We start from the raw sequence: 19704 nt of genomic DNA on the forward strand, positions 1-19704 counted from the left end.
AAGGGTTTATTGGAGGAAACCCAACAGACCGGAGAGAAGGGGCAAAGAAGGAACAGAAGCAGAAGGAGAGTGTAAGAGAGATCAAGAGAGAGGTAGACAGACAGATCAGGAGACGGAGAGACAGGGAGAGAATTCTGCTTTGATATGTCTGTTCACCACTAACACACTCGAACATTTTTCAAATTTTCTTTTATTAATCTTAAACAAAGTTATGTATTATAACATTTTATTTTTAAATTAAATTATAGTTCTATAATTTTTATAAGATTTCAACATAAAAAAATCCTAAAGATAAACTATTAGTTGATAATCATAGTTTTACAGTTAATGTTTATTACAATATATTTTAGGGTAGCTTCTAAATAATATTTTGTCAAGCAAAGAAAATTTTACCAAGAATTTTCAAGTATAATAACTATAGATGTGATAATAATCTTAAAAATACAACATTTTATAATGAAGAACATATTTTATTCCCCAACATCTCTCAGAAATATAATGTATAGGACGGATTTATAAAAATACATTTAAAAATTTATTAAAGCTATTGAATAATATATAATTATAACTGTGATAATGGTTTGAAGTTTGGAAATAATGAGACAATTCTGATGTTAATTAGAGCTGTTGTGTGACATAGTGCAAAGAGCTTTGGAATTACAGAGTTTGGATAAAGGCTCTGCCATTTATTATGGACATGACTTTAGAGAAGCTTTCAAATCAGCTGCTATGAGCATCCATTTTCCCATCTGTGAATTAGACCTATTTTCATGATTATTGTGAAGATTATACTTACTATAGTGCTAAAATAGAGTGTATATTCAATATAGAAATGCTTGAAATAATATCCTACATAGATTGATGTTCAATCCTGAGAAAGTGACATTGTTTTAGATTGTATCCAGTCTTAGTGAATTTCCTGTTATTTTCCAATGTTTTATCATCCTTTTTTTTATAGCACTCATCTTCATATGTGAAATTTTATTTATCATTACTAGTTTGTTATCTGTATTTAAAGTGTAATCTCCATGAGGGCAGGGATTGACTGTTACTGTACTCCCAGTGTCTATAACAAGGCCTTGAAAATATTTTCACAACTCAAATATTGATTGAAAACATAAATACATTTATGTGTGTGAAAATAACTAAATTCTGGGTTAGTCTGAGGAAACCACAAATAAATTTAAGGAATATAAGCAATTACATCTTTCCATATTACACAACTGACTTGTTTGTTGACTGAATTGACTGCTCAAATTAGCTTAATTATTTTAAATAGAATCTGATGAATAGACTGAATTCCAGGGACTGGTATTAGCACTACTGACATTGATTATTGAAGCTAATTTTTAAAAAGATTTATTTTATTTAATTGCAAAGGCAGAATGGCAGGGAGGGAAGGAGGGAGGGAGGAGGAGAGAGATATTGATCTTCCATCTGTTAATTCACTGTCCATATAACCATAGTGTCAGGAACTGGATCAGGCTGAAGCCAGCAGCCTGGAGCTCTATCTGGGTGTCCCGTGTGGGTGTCACTAGCTCAAGTACTTAGTCTCAATACTTAAGTACTTAGTACTTTTTTTTTTTTTTTTTTGACAGGCAGAGTGGACAGTGAGAGAGAGAGACAGAGAGAAAGGTCTTCCTTTGCCGTTGGTTCACCCTCCAATGGCCGCCGCGGCCGGCGCGCTGCGGCCGGCGCACCGCGCTGATCCGATGGCAGGAGCCAGGAGCCAGGTGCTTTTCCTGGTCTCCCATAGGGTGCAGGGCCCAAGCACCTGGGCCATCCTCCACTGCACTCCCTGGCCACAGCAGAGAGCTGGCCTGGAAGAGGGGCAACCAGGACAGAATCCGGCGCCCCGGCCGGGACTAGAACCTGGTGTGCCGGCGCCGCTAGGCGGAGGATTAGCCTAGTGAGCTGCGGCGCCGGCCAAGTACTTAGTATTAATCTGCTTTCCCAGGTGCCTTAGCTGGAGCTGGATCAGAAGCAGAGCAGCTGGGACTTGAACTGACATTCTTAAATGGGATTCTGGTGTCACAAGTAGCAGCTTAACCTTCTGTGCCACAACCTACACTCCTATTGAAGCTAATTTGATGTTTCAACTGTAATTCCATAGAATTTATATCACAGTGTAGTTCTACATTGTTTTCCACAAGCTTGATCCCTAAATGAAATCTCCCTTCCTCCCTTACACAGACACACACACATATATTCACACACAGAAAATCTATCCCAATATTTCAATAAATATTTTTGTATCTTTTGAGTGGAAAAGCCATCTATTTTTCTAATGCATGGCTGGCACATAATAGACACTCAGTAATGTTCTGAGCTCTTTGAAGATCTTTAAAGAGACAGGGATAAGCATCTTTCCTAGATGATTTAGAACTTTACTTGCATAAAAGCAGGGGAATTGGGGGGCTGGTGCAGTGTTGTAGCAGGTAAGGCCACTGTCGACAGTGCCGGCATCCCACATGGGCGCCTGTTCGAGTCCTGGCTGCTCCACTTCTGATCCAGATCTCTGCCATGGTCTGGGGAAAGCAGTAGAAGATGGCCTAAGTCCTTGGCCCCTGCACCTACATGGGAGACCCGGAAAAAGCTCCTGGCTTCTGGCTTTGGATCTGCACAGCTCCGGCCATTGCAGGCAGTTGGGGAGTGAACCATCGGATGGAAGACCTCTCTCTCTCACTCTTTCTCTCTCTCTCTCTCTGCCTCTCCTTCTCTCTGTGTGTAACTCTGACTTTCAAATAAATAAATAAATCTTAAAAAAAGGCAAGGGATTAGACCAACTGGTCATTTTATCTTTTATTTTTTTTAACAGAATGAGTTCAGCAGATGTGTGTTAAGATAGGATTGATTATATTCAGCTCTTGCTGTATATGCAAATTGATGTTGGTTTGTTTCAGAAGTTAGAGAAATTAATTTTTATATTTGTTTTTGATTCTATCCAACCCATAGCAGAGAAGGCACAGAAGATAACTAGGAAATGTTTTGTAATGAAACAGCATGGAAAGAAGTAAATAACTTTTCAACTGTTTTCTTAATCTATCCCTTAAAATATCACATTCCTCAAACCTCCATTCCATTTTCTCCCAGTCTTACCCTATTTAAACTCACAGGGACATCAGGCTAGATGATATTTTGGGCATCTCACTGTGGGAGCTAAGTCAAAACGATCTAGATGACCTTTAGCTACTAGACAAGAAAATAGTGTGATTGATGTATTAAGACATTTTTTATTTTTTTAAGATTTATTTATTTGAAAGTCAGAGTTACACATAGAGAGAAGGAAAGGTAGAGAGAGAGAGATAGAGAGGTCTTCTATCCGCTGGTTCATGCTTCAGTTGGCTGCAATGCCAGAGCTGTGCCAATCCGAAGCCGGGAGCCATGAGCTTCTTCCAGGTCTCCCACGTGGGTGCAGGGGCCCAAGGACTTGGGCCGTCTTCTGCTATCCCAGGCCATACCAGAGAGCTGTATCGGAAGTGGAGCAGCCGGGTTTCAAACCAGCGCCCATATGGGGATGCTGGCACTGCAGGCGGTGGCTTAACCCTCTATGCTACAGCGCCCACACCAAGACATTTTTTAAAATGTGTATTTTTGTGTACTTTTTAATTTAACAGGCTTCAGTGAACGGATTCTTTCAGTTACTTTCTGGAAAAGATTTTGGTTTACGTTTTTTGGCATGACAAAAGCATGTTTCTATGGACATACATTAGATTGTTCGTAGTTCATTTGGATTGCATAGAACAAAACATCCCACATGAGGGCTGATCATTTTTGACTGCAGCAGTAGAAATGACTAATCAATGCACCTATTTAAAATTGTTGCTCTTTAATTATTGTCTGGAAAGGGATGATGATGATTATTGAAATTTAATAAAATAACATATGGAGGCAATATGTTAGGCAAAAGAACAGAAGCTTTTGGGTCAGAAGTCTTGAATTCAAGTTCTAGTCATCTCATTCACTCTCTGTGACTTTGACAATTTATCTTCTAGGTATTTCTTTCACAGCTTTTAAAATGGGGCTAATATTGGTATCTGTAGCAAAACTGTTGAGAGTTAAATATGACCGCATATGTTAAAGTATTTGAAATGCAGGCAGTGTTACAAAAATATTATGGATATGAGAGACACCTGAGGAGTTTCTGGTTCTCTAAATACAACAGAGATAAGAATCCAAACCTGATCCTAAAGGCTTAAGAAAGGCAATTGGATCTGTCAGCATGGTAGAGGCAGCAGGTTTGGGGTCACTTGATTTTGCTAGTAAATGGTTCTATCTCACAGTATTTATTTAGCCTGGTGGTTCCTCAGTTCCTCATCTAGACAAGGATTGCCTTCTTCCAGGGATTGGTTGTGTGAAGAGTTAGATACTGGTTTTAAAAGTGTGCTATAGAATTTATTTAAGTCCAGCACCTCTAAATTACATCTTGAATGTTTGGAAGGACAGTACGTTTTATCTAATCGTTAGAAAGAAATGAATACTATTAGGTGACTAAGTATCCACAAGGGGTCCAGAGAATGACACAAATTATTTAGTTTACTCTCTTCTCTCCCTCACAGTCTTTCTTTTTTCTTACCTCTTTTGGAGTCTTGATTTGTCATGTTTTTGTTGGTGGCTTGTGCTCTGCTGAAGTTGAGCTTGAGGCATGTGGGTTAAGGATGGGGTGGGAGCTTCAAATCATTGAGGATGTGATGAAGAAGAACCTTTCTATTCCAGTGTCTAAGCCTGTGTAAGCCTGTCTCTTGCTGGTGTTGATCAGCACTTCACTAAATTTAGTGTTACACTGTTAACCTTCTTATCTCTGTTTTATTAGGGATCTATTTGCCAGTAACTATAAGGGGACTAATTTCTAAATGACTAGTATACCTTCCTGCATCCCTACCTTTACCGATAAGAGGATTGACCAGCAGTATCTTTTCAAGTTATAAATTGATGTGGGGTTGATACTTGGCATGACACTTAAGATGTTGGTTGGAATGCCTGCATCCCGTATTGGAGTGTCTGAGGTTGAGTCCTGACTCTGGTCTTGATTCCAGCTTTCTGGTAATGTGTACCCAGGTCATAGCTCAAGTAATTGGGTCCCTGTCACCATGTGGGAGACCTGAATTGAGTTCTTGGCTTTTGGCTTCTGCCTGGCCCAGCTCTGGCTGTTGAGGACATTTGGGGAGTAAACCAGGAGATGAGAGATTTTTGTTTATCTCTCTGCCTTTTAAATAAATAAATAATTTTTTAAAAATGATTTCATTTGGGCCCAAGGACTCCTTACTGTCACTGAATATGTGGATAATAGATTTTTGTTATGCCTGTTTATAGTTGAGACAGTGAAAGGAATAGACTGTGCTGCTGAGTGCAGTGCTTCAGCCATTAAATGTACTTCATGTAGGAGAAATATTACTTTTTGGAAATTTGGATGTGATAGTTGCAATGTTTTGGTTTCTGTTAGTGGCTGGTGTAGATTTTGTGTTTGGAACAGAAGGCACAGACACTATGTGGCTGCAGATTCTGTGTCCATGACATATGAAGCCTGTGACTGTAGTGACTGTGTTCTGTATGTCCTGAGACCCTTGTTTAATTTGGAGGTAGCATCCTGTTTTCCCCAAGCTGCCTTTTGTACTTCTACCTAACATATTTTTTCTACTGACTAGGGCTACTAGTCAAGCTAGTGGTGTTTTTTCATAATCAAAATATGACCTTCATATTTCCTGTAGTGGTTTTAGCAATTGATTTCATCGTCTTCATCCTCATTCAATAATCAAAGTCTATAAATTTAAGTTTATACTTCTCTCTTGAATTTATCCCCTTCTATGCCCTTGATTGTTATTCCCATCTGGTTTCTTTCCTCTGAAGTAGGTCATTCTGTTGAGTCCACCAGTCTGACACCAATTATCTTATTTAAAAAATTCATCTGTGAATTCTTTGACATTCAAAACATTTTATATACCCCCTTACTTTTAATTCTCATGCTAAATTGATGAAGTAGATATTATCATTATCCACATTTGACAACTGAGAGAAAGTTAGAACGCCCAAGAAATTTTCAAAGGCTATGAAATTGGTAAGGTTGGAAGAATTCATAGTCAGAAAGTAGCTCGTAAAGAAATGAATGTGCCCTAGGATAAAAATAGAATTTTCTACAGATTATGTTACTGTAATGAATGACTCAGTATGAAATAAAAATGTGATACAGAGACACAGGTACATTTAAGGATAACTTTTTTTTTTTTGGGAAATGAAGCAATCCCCTAAAAAAAGGAAAAGTTTTAATGGTTTTGTTGTTTGATGCAGTAATTAGATTGAGTTATGTAACCTAAGAGGAAAATGCCTGATAACTTTTCAAATCCATGCTTATTTATTGAACATATACCAGAATTGATTTATAGTTTCTCATGGATGTTTTAACCAAACAAAATTTTTAATAATAAATTAGAAAGCAACAAATGGTTTTCCCTCCTGCTTCTTCCTACTTCTTCCTCCACCCTCACCTCTTTTCCTTTCCTTCTTTTTCTATTTTAATTAGCAAACTCTGAATGTAGTGAGAAGAATAGATATACAGAAATGAATTAGAATGATAAGTAGTCTTATGCTGTGTCTGGAAAATACTCTATAAATTTTCAGTTTTCTAATTTAGGAGTTTTCACTTTGAAGATAAATAAAGAAACACCATTACAGGTAGTTGTGTGTCCCCTTCTCCCTTCTTCTTCAGATTGCATAAATTTTGAGAAAGAAGATTTGATACATCATTTCTGGTAGTTCAGAATTATCATGTTCTATTTTTAAGAAAATAACTGAGTTTTAACTTTTTACCTTTTAAATTCTGAATTAGTTTTAAATGTATAGAAAAGTTAAAAAAACAGTACAGAGAATTCTTATATACTTCATTTAATTTCTTTTATTAACATTTTATAAAACCATAGTACTAAGGCAAAAAGTAAGAAACTACCATTGGTACAGGAACTGTTACTGAACTCTACACTTCATTTGGATTTTGCCAGCTTTCTCATTAATGTTCAGGTTTTCCTTGTAGTGAGATTCTGGATACATGAATAAATGGGAGGCAAGAGAGTATAAGAAAACGTTGAGAACAGTGAAAGTGAAGAACTACATGAATGAATATGGAAAATATGTAATCGGAGACCCTTAATATTTGTATTTAACACTTGGTCGTCCCAGTATAGTTGTATATCTTGAGTCTTACTAAAGTGTCTTTACTTTCTTGTCTTTGATGATTAGATGCATATCTTAGTTTTACAAGGAATTTATCATAGATATTTTTTGCAAGGGGTTACATAATTAAAGGAACTGAAATGTATTTAAAGAAATTTCTAAATGACTATGAAAAATAAAAGAATTCTATTATCAATTTCTAGAATTGTAATTTAGTAGAATAGAAATATTACCTGATTTTCAGAAGGCTACATATGAGTTTAAATTTGCTTCTTCTAATAAATTATAGTGTGATTATATATCACTAAACAATGTTAATTAATCACCCATTTTTCCCTCCAGTATCCAGGAATTCTAAGTAATGAGTCCATGTATTGACATGAAGAGAGTACGACCCCAGTTATATGGTGTTTAAGGAGAAGGGAGACTGTTTTGTGCTGTGATAGTAGCAGGACTCCACTGGGGTTCCAGATCTGGAAGGGAGTTCCATAGTTGCATATATACAGCCTCTTCTCTGATTCTGTTTTATTGCACCTGGGAATAGTTACTTCCCAGCCACAATGTGGTTCTTTATGGAGCCTTCTGCTTACTAAATGATCATTTGCTTCACTTTATTCTTCTGGCATGCTGAAAGTTCATCAGTGGCTGGAATATATTTATGAGAAATTTCTATATCGTTGCCAAATGCAAGATTATAATTTACTTCTTTTTAAAATTTTCTTTATGTAAGGTATGATTTACCTCTGTTTTATAGTTTTAGCTCTTTTATTTAGGTCTGTATTTTACATGCTTGATTTTATTTTCTTTTTCTTATTTTAAATTGACAAATTTTAATTGTACAAATTTATAGAGTACAAGTGATATTATAATTTATAAAACCAAAGTAGAACAATTAAATTAATCTGGTTAACATGTACATCACAGCAAGTACTTAACATTTATCGATCTGAAAAGCATTATCTCATTAACAATATTAAGTTTTCTGATCCATGACAAGATTTTTTTTTTCTATTTTTGGGTTTTTATATTTTCTTCTATTTCTTCCAACAGTGTTTTGTAGTTTTCAGAATACAACTTTGTACTTCTTTTCTTAGGTTTGCTCTTGAATATTATATTCTTTTTTAAAAATAGTTTTACTTATTTCAGTTAGCATTAACTTAAAATTTGATTTTTTTTGATTGAGAGGGTGAGAGAGATAGACAGAGAAAGGGGAGACAGAGAAAGGGGAGATGGACGAAGAGAGAGAGATCGCGTCCATCTGCTGGTTCACTCACTAAGTGCTCATAACAGCTGGGAATGGACCCAGGGCCAAAGGCAGGAGCTAGAAACTCAATCCATTTCTGTCATGTGGGTGGCAGGAATCCAATGACTTGAGCCCTCATTGCTGCTCCCAGAGTCTGCATGATTTCTTAACCACTAGGATCAATACCCACCCTTCTTCTTCTTCTTTTTTTTTTTTTAAAGAATTACTTTATTTATTTGAAAGACAGAGTTTCAGAGAGAGGTAGAGCCAGAGAGATAGAAGTCTTTCATTCTGCTGGTTCACTCCCCAAATGACCACAAGGGCTGGAGCTGAGCTGATCCAAAGCCAGGGTACAGGGGCCCAAGGATTTGGGCCATATTCTACTGCTTTCCCAGGCCATAACAGAGAGATGGATTGGAAGAGGAGCAGCCAGTACTCGAAGAGGCACCCATATGGGATGCCGGCGCTGTAGGCTGGGCTTTAACCCATTGCGCCGCAGCGCCAGCCCCGCTTACTCATTTTGATGCTATTTTAAATGGAATTGCTTTCTTTTTAATTTCAATTTTGGTTTGCTAGTTGTTACTGTGTAAAATAAAATTAATTTTCATATATTGTCATATCTTATAATCTTGATTCACTTTGTGATTATTTTTAAGTTTTTTAATGAGTTCTTTGAGATTTCCCAAATGCAAAATGGGTCATTGCAAATATAGTTTTACTTGTTCTTCTTTTTTTAAAGATTTATTTATTAATTTGAAAGGCAGAGTTACAGAGAGGCAAAAGTAGAGAGAGAGAGAGAGAGGGAGGGAGAGAGAGAGAGAGAGAGAGAGAATTTTCTATCTGATGTTTCACTCCCCAAATGGCCACAACGGCTGGAGTTGAGCCAGTCTGAAGCCAGGAGGCAGGAGCTTCTTCTGGGTCTGCCATGCGGGTGTAGGGCCCAAGGACTTGGGCTATCTTCTATATCTTCTACTGCTATCCCAGGTCATAGCAGAGAGCTGGATTGGAAGTGGAGCAGCCAGGACTCGAATTCTCACCCGTATGGGATGCTGGCACTGCAGGTGGCAGCTTTACCCTCTAAGCCACAGTGTCAGCCCCAGTTTTACTTCTTTCTTTACAGTCTAGATTTCTTTTCCTTCCTTATCTGCACTAGGTAAAACCTTAATATAATGTTGAATCAAAAGAGTGAGACAAGACATCTTTGTGTTATTTCAGATATTAGAGAAAAACAGTTTAGTCTTTTATCTTTAAGTATATTAGCTGCTATGAGTTTTTACAGATGCTCTTTAGCAGGTTAAATAAGTTCACTTCTCTTCCCAGTTTGGTGTTTAGCATGAAAAAGATTGAGTTTTATCAAATGCCTGTTCTGCATTTGAGATGATCTTACTCATGTCTTATGAGGTGATCTTGTTGCTTTTATCTGCATTCTAATTATATAGTGTTATACTGAATTTTCAAATATTAAATCAGCCATATTCAATCCAAATTGTTTATGACCTATAATACTTTTTATATATTGCTGTATTGAGTTTACTAGTATTTGGTTTAGGATACTTTGTGTTTACATTTATAAAAGATATTGGTCCAGACAGTATTTTTTCATATATTTAGATGGCTTGTTATATAATATTGGCTTCATAGAATGAGTTGAGAAGTGTTTCCTGCTTTTCCAGTTTTTGGAAGAGTTCTTGAAAAATTAGTGTAAATTTTTAAAATGTGTAGTAGTATTCACCTTTAGCAGTTAAAAAAAAAAGGATCTCAGCTTGTGTTGTTTTTGTTCCTAACCCAGGATCTCTAATTGATATATGTGTTTTTGTTTTTTTTCCCTATTCTTTAGTCATTTCCAGTAGTTTATATCTTTCTAGGAATTGTTCTTTTGTTCATTTCATCTAGGTTATCTAATTTTTTGGCATAAACTTGGTTATAATATTTCCATATAATCCTTTAAATATTTTTATTTCTAAAGGGACATAAGTGATTTTCTTTCATTATTTCATACATATAAAAATTTGAAATTGTTTTCATTTTTAATGCATTAAGTAATCTTAAATCCAATGATTAATTTAATTAAAATTTAATTAAAACATTTCATATTTGTTTATATTTATTTATATGAAAGGGAGAGAGGGAGGGAGAGAGGGGGAGAGGGAGAGGGAGAGGGGAAGACTTGAACCCATACACTCCAATATGGGATGATGCAGACATTTCAAGTGATGTCTTAGTGTCAAACACCCATTCCTGACAAATGTAATTTTAATTTACTAATTCAAGTCATTGCATAATAAGCTTCACAATAATAATAGGAAGCTGCTGGACATTTTCAACTTTTATGGCAATATCATCCTTGAAATTGTGTTGAAAATCAGAGAAGTTTAGCTACAGTATAGTCTCATTTATTTTTGACTATATTTGTAAGGCTGCCACAAAAACACACCAGACACCGGAGTAAGGGAAAGGGTTTATTGGGGAAAACCCAGTAGGCCGGAGGGAAGGGGCGAGGAAGGAAAAAGGGAGAAGGAGAATGTAATAGAGAGAGAGAAGGAGAGAGCGAGAGAGAAGAGGAGATAGCGAGTAGAGGAGAGATATAAGAGTAGAGAGAGTGAGCAGGAGAGAGCAGAGAGAAGAGAGAGGAGAGAGGGGAGTGAGAAAGAAGCCTAGAGAGAGCAAAGAGCCACGTGTTCAGGAACAGGCCCTTTTAAAACTTTGCCGGAGGGTGGACAGGGAAGCAGGAACAGCGAATCCCATTAGGATGGGGGTGGAGCTTGACAACAGTGGTTGGGCCATGTGATCACTGGGCTTCCAACTATGGTGGGGGGGCTAGAGCCTAGGATGGTGTCAGGGTATAGACTGCACCATAGATAAAATTGCACCATTTTCCTAACAATATTTAATACCCTTGGAAAATGATTAAAATGGCTTATGATTGGGCAGTAGTATAGGAAAAATTAGTTTGTGAAAATGAGGTAAATGAATTAATCTGTCAACAAGATGAAATGTGAAATTTAAGTTGTTAGATTTTCTGTGCAATGAATGGTGAGCAGAATTCATGATAGTGAAAAGAAACTATTTGACATAGCAAACACTGATGATAATATTGATGACAATTTTGATAGTTAATTTTTTTAGATAAATTATTGTGCGTCAAGCAGAGTTCTAATATCCTTTTGGATTAGTCAACATTTGTTATTTTTTGTTATTTTAACTAAAATGCCTGAGAGGAGCTTCTTAGAAATGAATAAGATTTATTTCAATTTAGAGTTTGGAAATTCTCATTCCAGGATTTGGCAGCCCCATTAAGCTGGTGTCTGATGACAGAACACGTGTGGTGGGAGGATCACTTGGTGATCTAGAAAGCAGAGTGAAACTAGGCCAGACTTGGCTTAAATAACTTACTGTCTTGTGGAACTACCTTTCAAGGGCAAGTACCTAATGACGTCAAGACCTCCCACTAGGCTCATCACTCTGGTGTTGTAATTAGATCAAATCGCTATCCCTTAATTCTATCAATCGTTAACACTAATGCATTAACTATGAACTTAAGACTTTGGGGCTTAAATGTCTACATGAGTTTTGGAGAACCAAATCCTATTCAAACCATAATACTTTAAATATGGGTCAATGATTGAATTGTCAAATCAGACCCACATGAATTACAGATGTTAATCAGTTTTAAGCTTAATTTATAATTTCAAGGATTGAATCAATCAAAATGCATAAGAGAATTAGAGAGACGTCCCAGACATTGAGAGGCCCTCAGATCCTTTCTTACCACAATAGATAAAACTTTTGATCCCAGAGCAGTGATAAGATCCTTAATGAAGTATGTAGGCTGTATAATGCAGAAATAAACATTATAGGCCAGAAACTTTTCCATTTTATATAAAGAAAGTAGTATAGCTCATGCCCTATGTGCATTGTTTTACAAATCTGTTGATTCTATGTTTGTTTATCATCATTATCCTAAACAAAGCTATCCTGAAAAATCCCTTTAAGGATAAATTTTTTTTTTTTTTTCTAAAGCAAATCCCCTTAATATATTTGCCAGCTATTAGCATAATTGTGAAAAGATTAGACCAGGTCTTCTGTTGTCTTCCTCCCCTCCCCCAAAGAGACTATCACCTAACAGGAAAAAAATATTGCTTTAACTCCTTCCTCCTCACCAGATTAATAATAAATTTAAATAATAAATGTAATAAACTTGTTTAATAAACAATATTTAATAAACATTGCAATAATAAATTATTTAATAAACAATGCAAAATATATTAAGGAGGAACTTCATATGTGTTTTAAAATATCTTTCATTTTGTGGCTGGTGTTGTAGTGCATTGGATTAAGCCACTGCTTGGGATGTAAGCATCCCATATTAGGGTGTGGTTTGAGTCCCAGCTACTTTGCTTCTGAATCATTCTCCTACTAATGTGCCTGGGAAGGCATCAGAAAATGTCCCAAGTACTTGGGTTCCCATCATCAACATGGGAGATCTGGATGGAGTTCCAAGCTTCTGGCTTCAGCCTGGCCCATACCTGATGGTTGTGGCCACTTAGGAGTAACTTAGTGAATGGAAAATCTCTCTCTCTCTCTTCTATTGCTCTGCCTGTCAAATAAATAAATAAATGGTTAATTTAAAAATCTTTTATTTCATTAGTTTGATTTACTTTGGTTACTAGGGATTGAGGAGAGAAATGCAGTGACAAATATACTATAAATATAAGTATATTCCTGTTGCAAATAAATATGCACAATAGAAATTTGTTTATTTTTGTGTGTGTCTGACCACTTTATATACAGTTCTTTTTTTTCTTTGAGCTTAGAATATTTGAGAAATTATATGATGGTTTTAATTTTCAATTTTCTCTTTTTTTTTTTTCAATCCAATCCTCAAACAGGATGGAGCTCCAGTTCGTCCAGGAGTAGCCATGACTGACCTTGCCACTGGCCTGTATGCATATGGAGCCATTATGGCTGGTTTGATACAAAGATATAAAACTGGAAAAGGCATGTTCATTGATTGTAACCTACTATCAACTCAGGTACTGATCTAAACTATATCTTAGATAATTGTCTAAAAAACATGAATCTGGGTTGCTCATTTTCAGATCAAATACCCTGGTAGTATATACAAAAACAGTTAAAACAAAAACTCATACAAAGCAACAAAAACTTCTCTATTTTGATGGTTTATTGTTGTATTAAAATAAATGGGCCATGAAGATTTTGTTGTAATGTAGATATTACTGAACTAGAATTTTAAAGATTATATATACTAGAATGAATCTATTATTAATTGTAAGACAAGAGTATAGTTGGTTCAATTTTATTGTCTCATAAGCGCTGTAACTTCTTTTGACTAGAGTTTCTTCTTTTTATATGCCTTTGTATATGCCTTTTTATGCCTTTGGTAGTCTGATGAAGTGTGTGAACCTTGCCTTGGAGTCATGTTTTTAAATGCATGAAATGAAATACATAAGATTACAAGGGAAGCCAGTTCTACTCAGTTCTATATTAGTTATTCTAATATAAAAATAAATTTTGTGTTATAATAATATATGTGATTTTTACTAACATGTTAAACTACAAGATCTAGCAGTAGGTCTGTACTATTACAATTTTGAGTTAGTGTTGAATATAAATGGTACTTGAAGATATCTGAATAACTGTAATGTGATATAGAAAATATATATAATAGTTATTGTGACCAAATCATAGGTATTGTTAATACTGTTATGGTTTGTTGCCTATGTTCTAAATAAAAAAAATATTTATGTAATTGAGAGGCAGAGAGGGAAAGAGAGAGAGAATTTCCAGCTGTTGGTTCACTTCCTAAATGCCTACAATGGTGGGGACCTGGGTTAGGCCAAAGCCAAGAGCCAGGAAATCAATCCAGGTCTCCCATATGAATAGCAGGGATCCAAGTACTTGAGCCATTACCTGCTGCATAAGCAAGAAGCTACAGTGAAGCCAGGACTGAAACTCAGTCACTCTAGTATGGAATGTGGGCATCTTAACCAGCATCTTATCTGCTAGGCCAAATGCCTGCCCCTACATTTATAATTACATAAGCAAGAAGCTACAGTGAAGCCAGGAGATTACCTGCTAGGCCTGCCCCTACATTTATAATTGAAGAAAATGCTAAGGTTGTCAAATATATATATATATATTTTCACTCAAGTTAATTAATTTCCAGAATTCTGTCCATGGACCCTGGAGTAAGAACTCCTCATTTAGATAGTTATCAGTTATATTGGGCAAAATACATAATTGATGGAATGAAGGAGTTAACTCACTCTCAGAATGACATTTGCCCTCCTTTTTATTGGATCAGACCCAGATGCTATACCATATGTGGAAGTTGATTCTGCATAGATAATTTTTCAGGGTTAGGAAAAGGAAAATATCTAATTTGTACAAGGAGACATTTTACTGTGGGAAAAATTACTATCTAGACATAGAGACCTCAGTTGGGAATTTCAGATTTAAATGGCATACATGGGAAAATAGTAAACTTGGAACACTGCTTTGCAGATATTTTTTCTCTTAGCTAAAATTAAGGAGGTGTATAGAAATGAAAATTATCAATATAGGTGAAAGTAAAACACTGTGTATGAGTTGTTAATAGTAACGTTGTGTCACCCTTAGAATTTTAATGGTTATATAAAAGGGTAAAACAACTCTTTTCAAATAAGGGAGCTCCCTCCTTAACAGAGAACCACAGATGTTAGTTATGGGACAGAGCTCAAGGTTTTTTTCTTTCCTCCTCTGGTTTTATATTTGTAAGGAGCCTGAGGTAGGTTAAGTGACTGGATAGAAATTGCACATCCAGTAAATATGGAAGTCATGATAGTTTCCCAAGGGTGTGACCTGTGCAGTTGTAGAGGGTTCTGGGCTTAGTTTAAGTGTTCTGGTGTCACGACATTCAAATGGTTCATAATTTTTGAACATGGAACCTAAATTTTTCATTTTGTATCAGGTCTCACAAATTAAATTGCATGTCCTGGAGCTGGAACTCTGCTAAGGTCTCCTGATCTCTACTTAGACTGCTTTATTTATACCTCAAATATTAATTAGCTTTGGAAAAAGTTCTCTTGTAGAGTGTTATAGAGTGTATTTCTTTTATAGCACCTAACCAGTGATTCACCATGTGACGGTTGTTTCTTTGAGGTGATTTGGAGGAGACAGACCTGTTTAAAAGTGAGAGCACAATGAGTGCAATCTCATGCACACACATGCAGATATATATTGCAGTTATTTTTGATATGTGTATGTGTGTATGTATTTATCGTCCATGTTTCTCTTTAAGACTAGTTCCATGAAGGCAAGATGGTGTTTGCTTTTGCTTACCGTGCTGTCCTCCATTCCCAGCCTACTAGTTTTTAATAGCAGTCTTTCCAGTCTTTTGAGATCAGTGGGAGCATTGCTGTTAACAATGGAAAAGTCTCATGACCCTTGGATGTGCTACAGGAGCTGAGAAAAAGGTAGAAAACTATTGACTTAGGTTAAGTACTTGAAAAACAGCTCAATTTGCATTTGGCGGACACAGCAGGGCTTTGGCCTGTTCTACTGTATTTAACTCAGTCACAGTTTGGTAAAATTATTGTGCATTTAGACTCATTATCTTTTAATAAAACCCAGTATGATTTATTTTATATCCATGCACTTTCACATCTACTATTTTATATGATACAGTAGTACTTGAGGTATAGTAAGTATAGTAGGTAGGGAAGGAATTTTTATTCCCATTTTACTTGAGGAAACTAAGGTGCTAAGAGAGGTTGATCTGTTGGAGCCACAGAGTCACAGCAAGAATGCTGGTTCCTCACATCCCTACTGCGTTTCATTTTCCTATGAAACTATTCCTGGGCTGTGAATAGTAATAGAAATGTTTGAATTATTACATTGGGTAATAATTTATGCTGAAGTCTGAAGTTCATGGCACTAGGTGGTAAGAAAAACTTTATTTCCTGAAGCCACTGCAGCTCAAACTTTCTTTTCTCCATCTTTGAAAGCCCCAACGTTGGTCTTTGGACTTGCCCTAATTTTCCAGTGTGTGTCTTTAGCTTGGACACCTGCTTTCTCCTCCGTTTCTTTCTCACTTGTTTATTTTATTTTCCTGTTTTCACTCTTCTTCCTTGTTCTCTGCCTTTTCCCTTTTCCATTTTCATTCTTCCTTATATGGAGCTGAACTTGTAGTATTTCTGGTTGCAGATATTACATTCTTACACCATAGTGTTCAAGAAGGTTTAAAAATCTTAAAATTGACATGGAACAAAAAGGAAGTTCTCTTTCCTAGACATCCTAGAAGACAAGACCACTATTTCATTGGGCTAAGTGGCCATTCCAAAATTGGTTAATGGGTCCTGACAGATAGAATATGGTGATTGGTTTAAATCATCCCTATCCTGGGGATGGGATTAATTCACACAAAATATATTGCTGAGCTTGGGAGAGAGGTGGTTCACCAAGAGAATGGTGAATGTTTTGTTTTTTTAAAAATTTTTAAGTTTGGTGAGAAGAGGTGAAAATGGATGGTGGGGAAGCAATTTACAGATGTTCACTATACTAATAAGGAGGGTTGCTTCAAGGATCTAATAAAAATGCTTTGTAAATAAGAAAATATTCTTGATGACTAGAGATTTTTTTTTTTTTTTTTTGACAGGCAAATTTAGACAGTGAGAAAGAGAGAGAGAGAAAGGTCTTCCTTTCCATTGGTTCACCTCCCAAATGGCTGTTACGGCCAGCGCGCTGCGCCGATCCGAAGCCAGGAGCCAGGTGCTTCCTCCTGGTCTCCTATGCGGGTGCAGGGCCCAAGCACTTGGGCCATCCTCCACTGCCCTCCTGGGCCACAGCAGAGAGCTGGCCTGGAAGAGGGGCAACTGGGACAGAATCTAGCGCCCCAAATGGGACTAGAACCAGGGGTGTCAGCGCTGCAGGCGGAGGATTAGCCAAGTGAGCCGTGGCACTGGCCAATGACTAGAGATTTTAAATATTCTTGAAAAAATTCACAGGGTTAGAAATGTGCTGACATTATAAAGTTGCTTTTGATACAATTATTGCGATAATTATTATAACTTTTCATAATAGGAAAATCCTGACTAACCTTTGTCTTTCAATTTAAGATAACATTTATAGATTCCAGATGCAAAAACCAAATCAAAAATTGATTAAAATCTGTTTTATGCAAATGAGTACTATTTCTAGATACTTTTCAAAGTAGCAAAAAGGAAACTTCACTGTTATACATTCTCTTTTTTTACGATAAATGTTCCGCCTGTATTAAACAGATAACATTTGAACTTAATTTCAGCTGGCTGGAAAATGACTGTGATTTCCTGCAGTGGTAAAAAACATACTTTTCTACTTTTTTGATGCATTTCATAGGATGACAAATGGATGATTATAACATTTAATGTTCGTTGCTAAAAATGAAATTTTGTGCTCTTTCTTTTAAAAGTGATCTAGTGTACAATAGACAAATTACATTTGATTTGAATAGTAGCTAATTATTAACTCAGAGATGATTGCCTCAACCACAACAAAACCATTTCAAGTAGTTCATTGTAGAGACATGACAATTCCCGGGATGTGGTTTGTAGTGGGCACCAATTTTTTTTTTGTAGTTTCAAGGCTATAAACTTTTAACCCTTGTCATAAAATTCTTTTGATTTTTTTTATTCTTAATATAATTTAAAGTTGTGTACTCAAGATTGTCTAACGTCATTGATATTGGTAAATAACTAGGAAGTGGGTTTGGATGTGGTTCCAATTATTCTGTTGCTCTTACTCCTCTGTTGTGGCTTACAGAAATATCTTTTGGAAGTTTTAATATCCTTCCTGTACTTAATTGTATCCAGGCTCCCTTAATTACTACTACAATAAGTTAGTTTTTTTTAGCATCATAATTTTTTTTCACATACAGAATGTTTTATCACTTTTGATGCCACAGTCCTTTCTCCACATTTGTATGTTGTTCATATTAAACATATATGAAAGTATTAAGGTAGATACAATTTTAATTCTTATTTTTTTGTCAATAAACTGAAAAGAATTCTAGATGAATTTTTTTTATGCTATTGATTGGATTAACTGCAAGTTGACTTTAATACAAAATCAAATATCTAATGTTTCAGCTAGACAGAAAGAGTAAGTTTGGAGACCCAATCTTTAAAATATAGTCATCTGAAATTGATCTTTTTCTGTCTTTAGATACACCTGTGTTTCTGCTTTTCTGTTTTACTCTATATCTTTTTCTTTCTTTTATAAAATAATTTTTTAAAACTTTTATTTAGTAAATATAAATTTCCAAAGTACAGTTTATGGATTACAATGGCTCCCCCCACCCCATAACTTCCCTCCTACCCGCAGCCCTCCCATTTCCTGCTCCCTCTCCCATTTCATTCGCATCAAAATTCATTTTTAATTACCTTTATATACAGAAGATCAATTTAGTATATATTAAGTAAAGATTTCATCAGTTTGCACCCACACAGAACATAAAGTGTAAAATACTGTTTGAGTACTAGTTATAGCATTAATTCACATTGAACAACATATTACCGACAGAGATCTTACATGAGGAATAAAGTACACAGTGACTCCTGCTGTTGACTTAACAATTGACACTCTTGTTTATGGTCTCTTGATCTTTTTTTTCTAGATAATTATTTTTTGTTAACTTCAGAAAGCATAGGCAACAAAGGCAGAAATAGATCAATGGGACTGTTTTTTTTTTTTTTAACTTTTATTTAATGAATGTAGATTTCCAAAGTACAGCTTTTGGACTACATTGGCTCCTCCCCCCCCCCCCCCCCCCCCGCCATGACTTCCCTCCCACCGCAACCCTCCCCTTTCCCTCTTTCTCTCCCCTTCCATTCATATTAAGATTCATTTTCAATTTTCTATATATACAGAAGATCAGTTTAGTACACATTAAGTAAAGATTTCAACAGTTTGCACCCACATAGAAACACAAAGTGAAAAATACTGTTTGAGCATTAAATCTCAATGTACAGCACATTAAGGACAGAGATCCTACATGAGGAGTAAGTGCACAGTGACTCCTGTTGTTGACTTTACAAATTGACACTCCTGTTTATGGCATCAGTAATCTCCTTATGCTCCAGTCATGAGTTTCCAAGGCTATGGAAGCCTTTTGAGTTCACCGACTCTTATCTTATTTAGACAAGATCGTAGTCAAAGTGGAAGTTCTCTCCTCCCTTCAGAGAAAGGTACCTCCTTCTTTGAAGACGTGTTCTTTCCACTGGGATCTCATTCACAGAGATCTTTCATTTAGGTGTGGT

The 19704-nt window shown here is 36.0% G+C and overlaps 1 protein-coding gene across 1 annotated transcript in view; it reads left to right on the forward strand.

The window, feature by feature from the left end:
• The window catches only part of SUGCT (succinyl-CoA:glutarate-CoA transferase), an 800879-nt gene that overhangs the window by 115947 nt on the left and 665228 nt on the right, over window positions 1-19704 (forward strand). Inside the window, exon 8 of the mRNA XM_008261668.5 lies at window positions 13297-13440. Coding sequence (XP_008259890.3) covers window positions 13297-13440 — 144 coding nt within the window. The remainder of the gene's footprint in view (window positions 1-13296; window positions 13441-19704) is intronic.

Source organism: Oryctolagus cuniculus, chromosome 16 (genome assembly GCF_051225735.1).
Source record: "Oryctolagus cuniculus isolate XC-2025 breed Fujian yellow rabbit chromosome 16, ASM5122573v1, whole genome shotgun sequence".
Lineage (NCBI taxonomy): Eukaryota > Metazoa > Chordata > Mammalia > Lagomorpha > Leporidae > Oryctolagus > Oryctolagus cuniculus.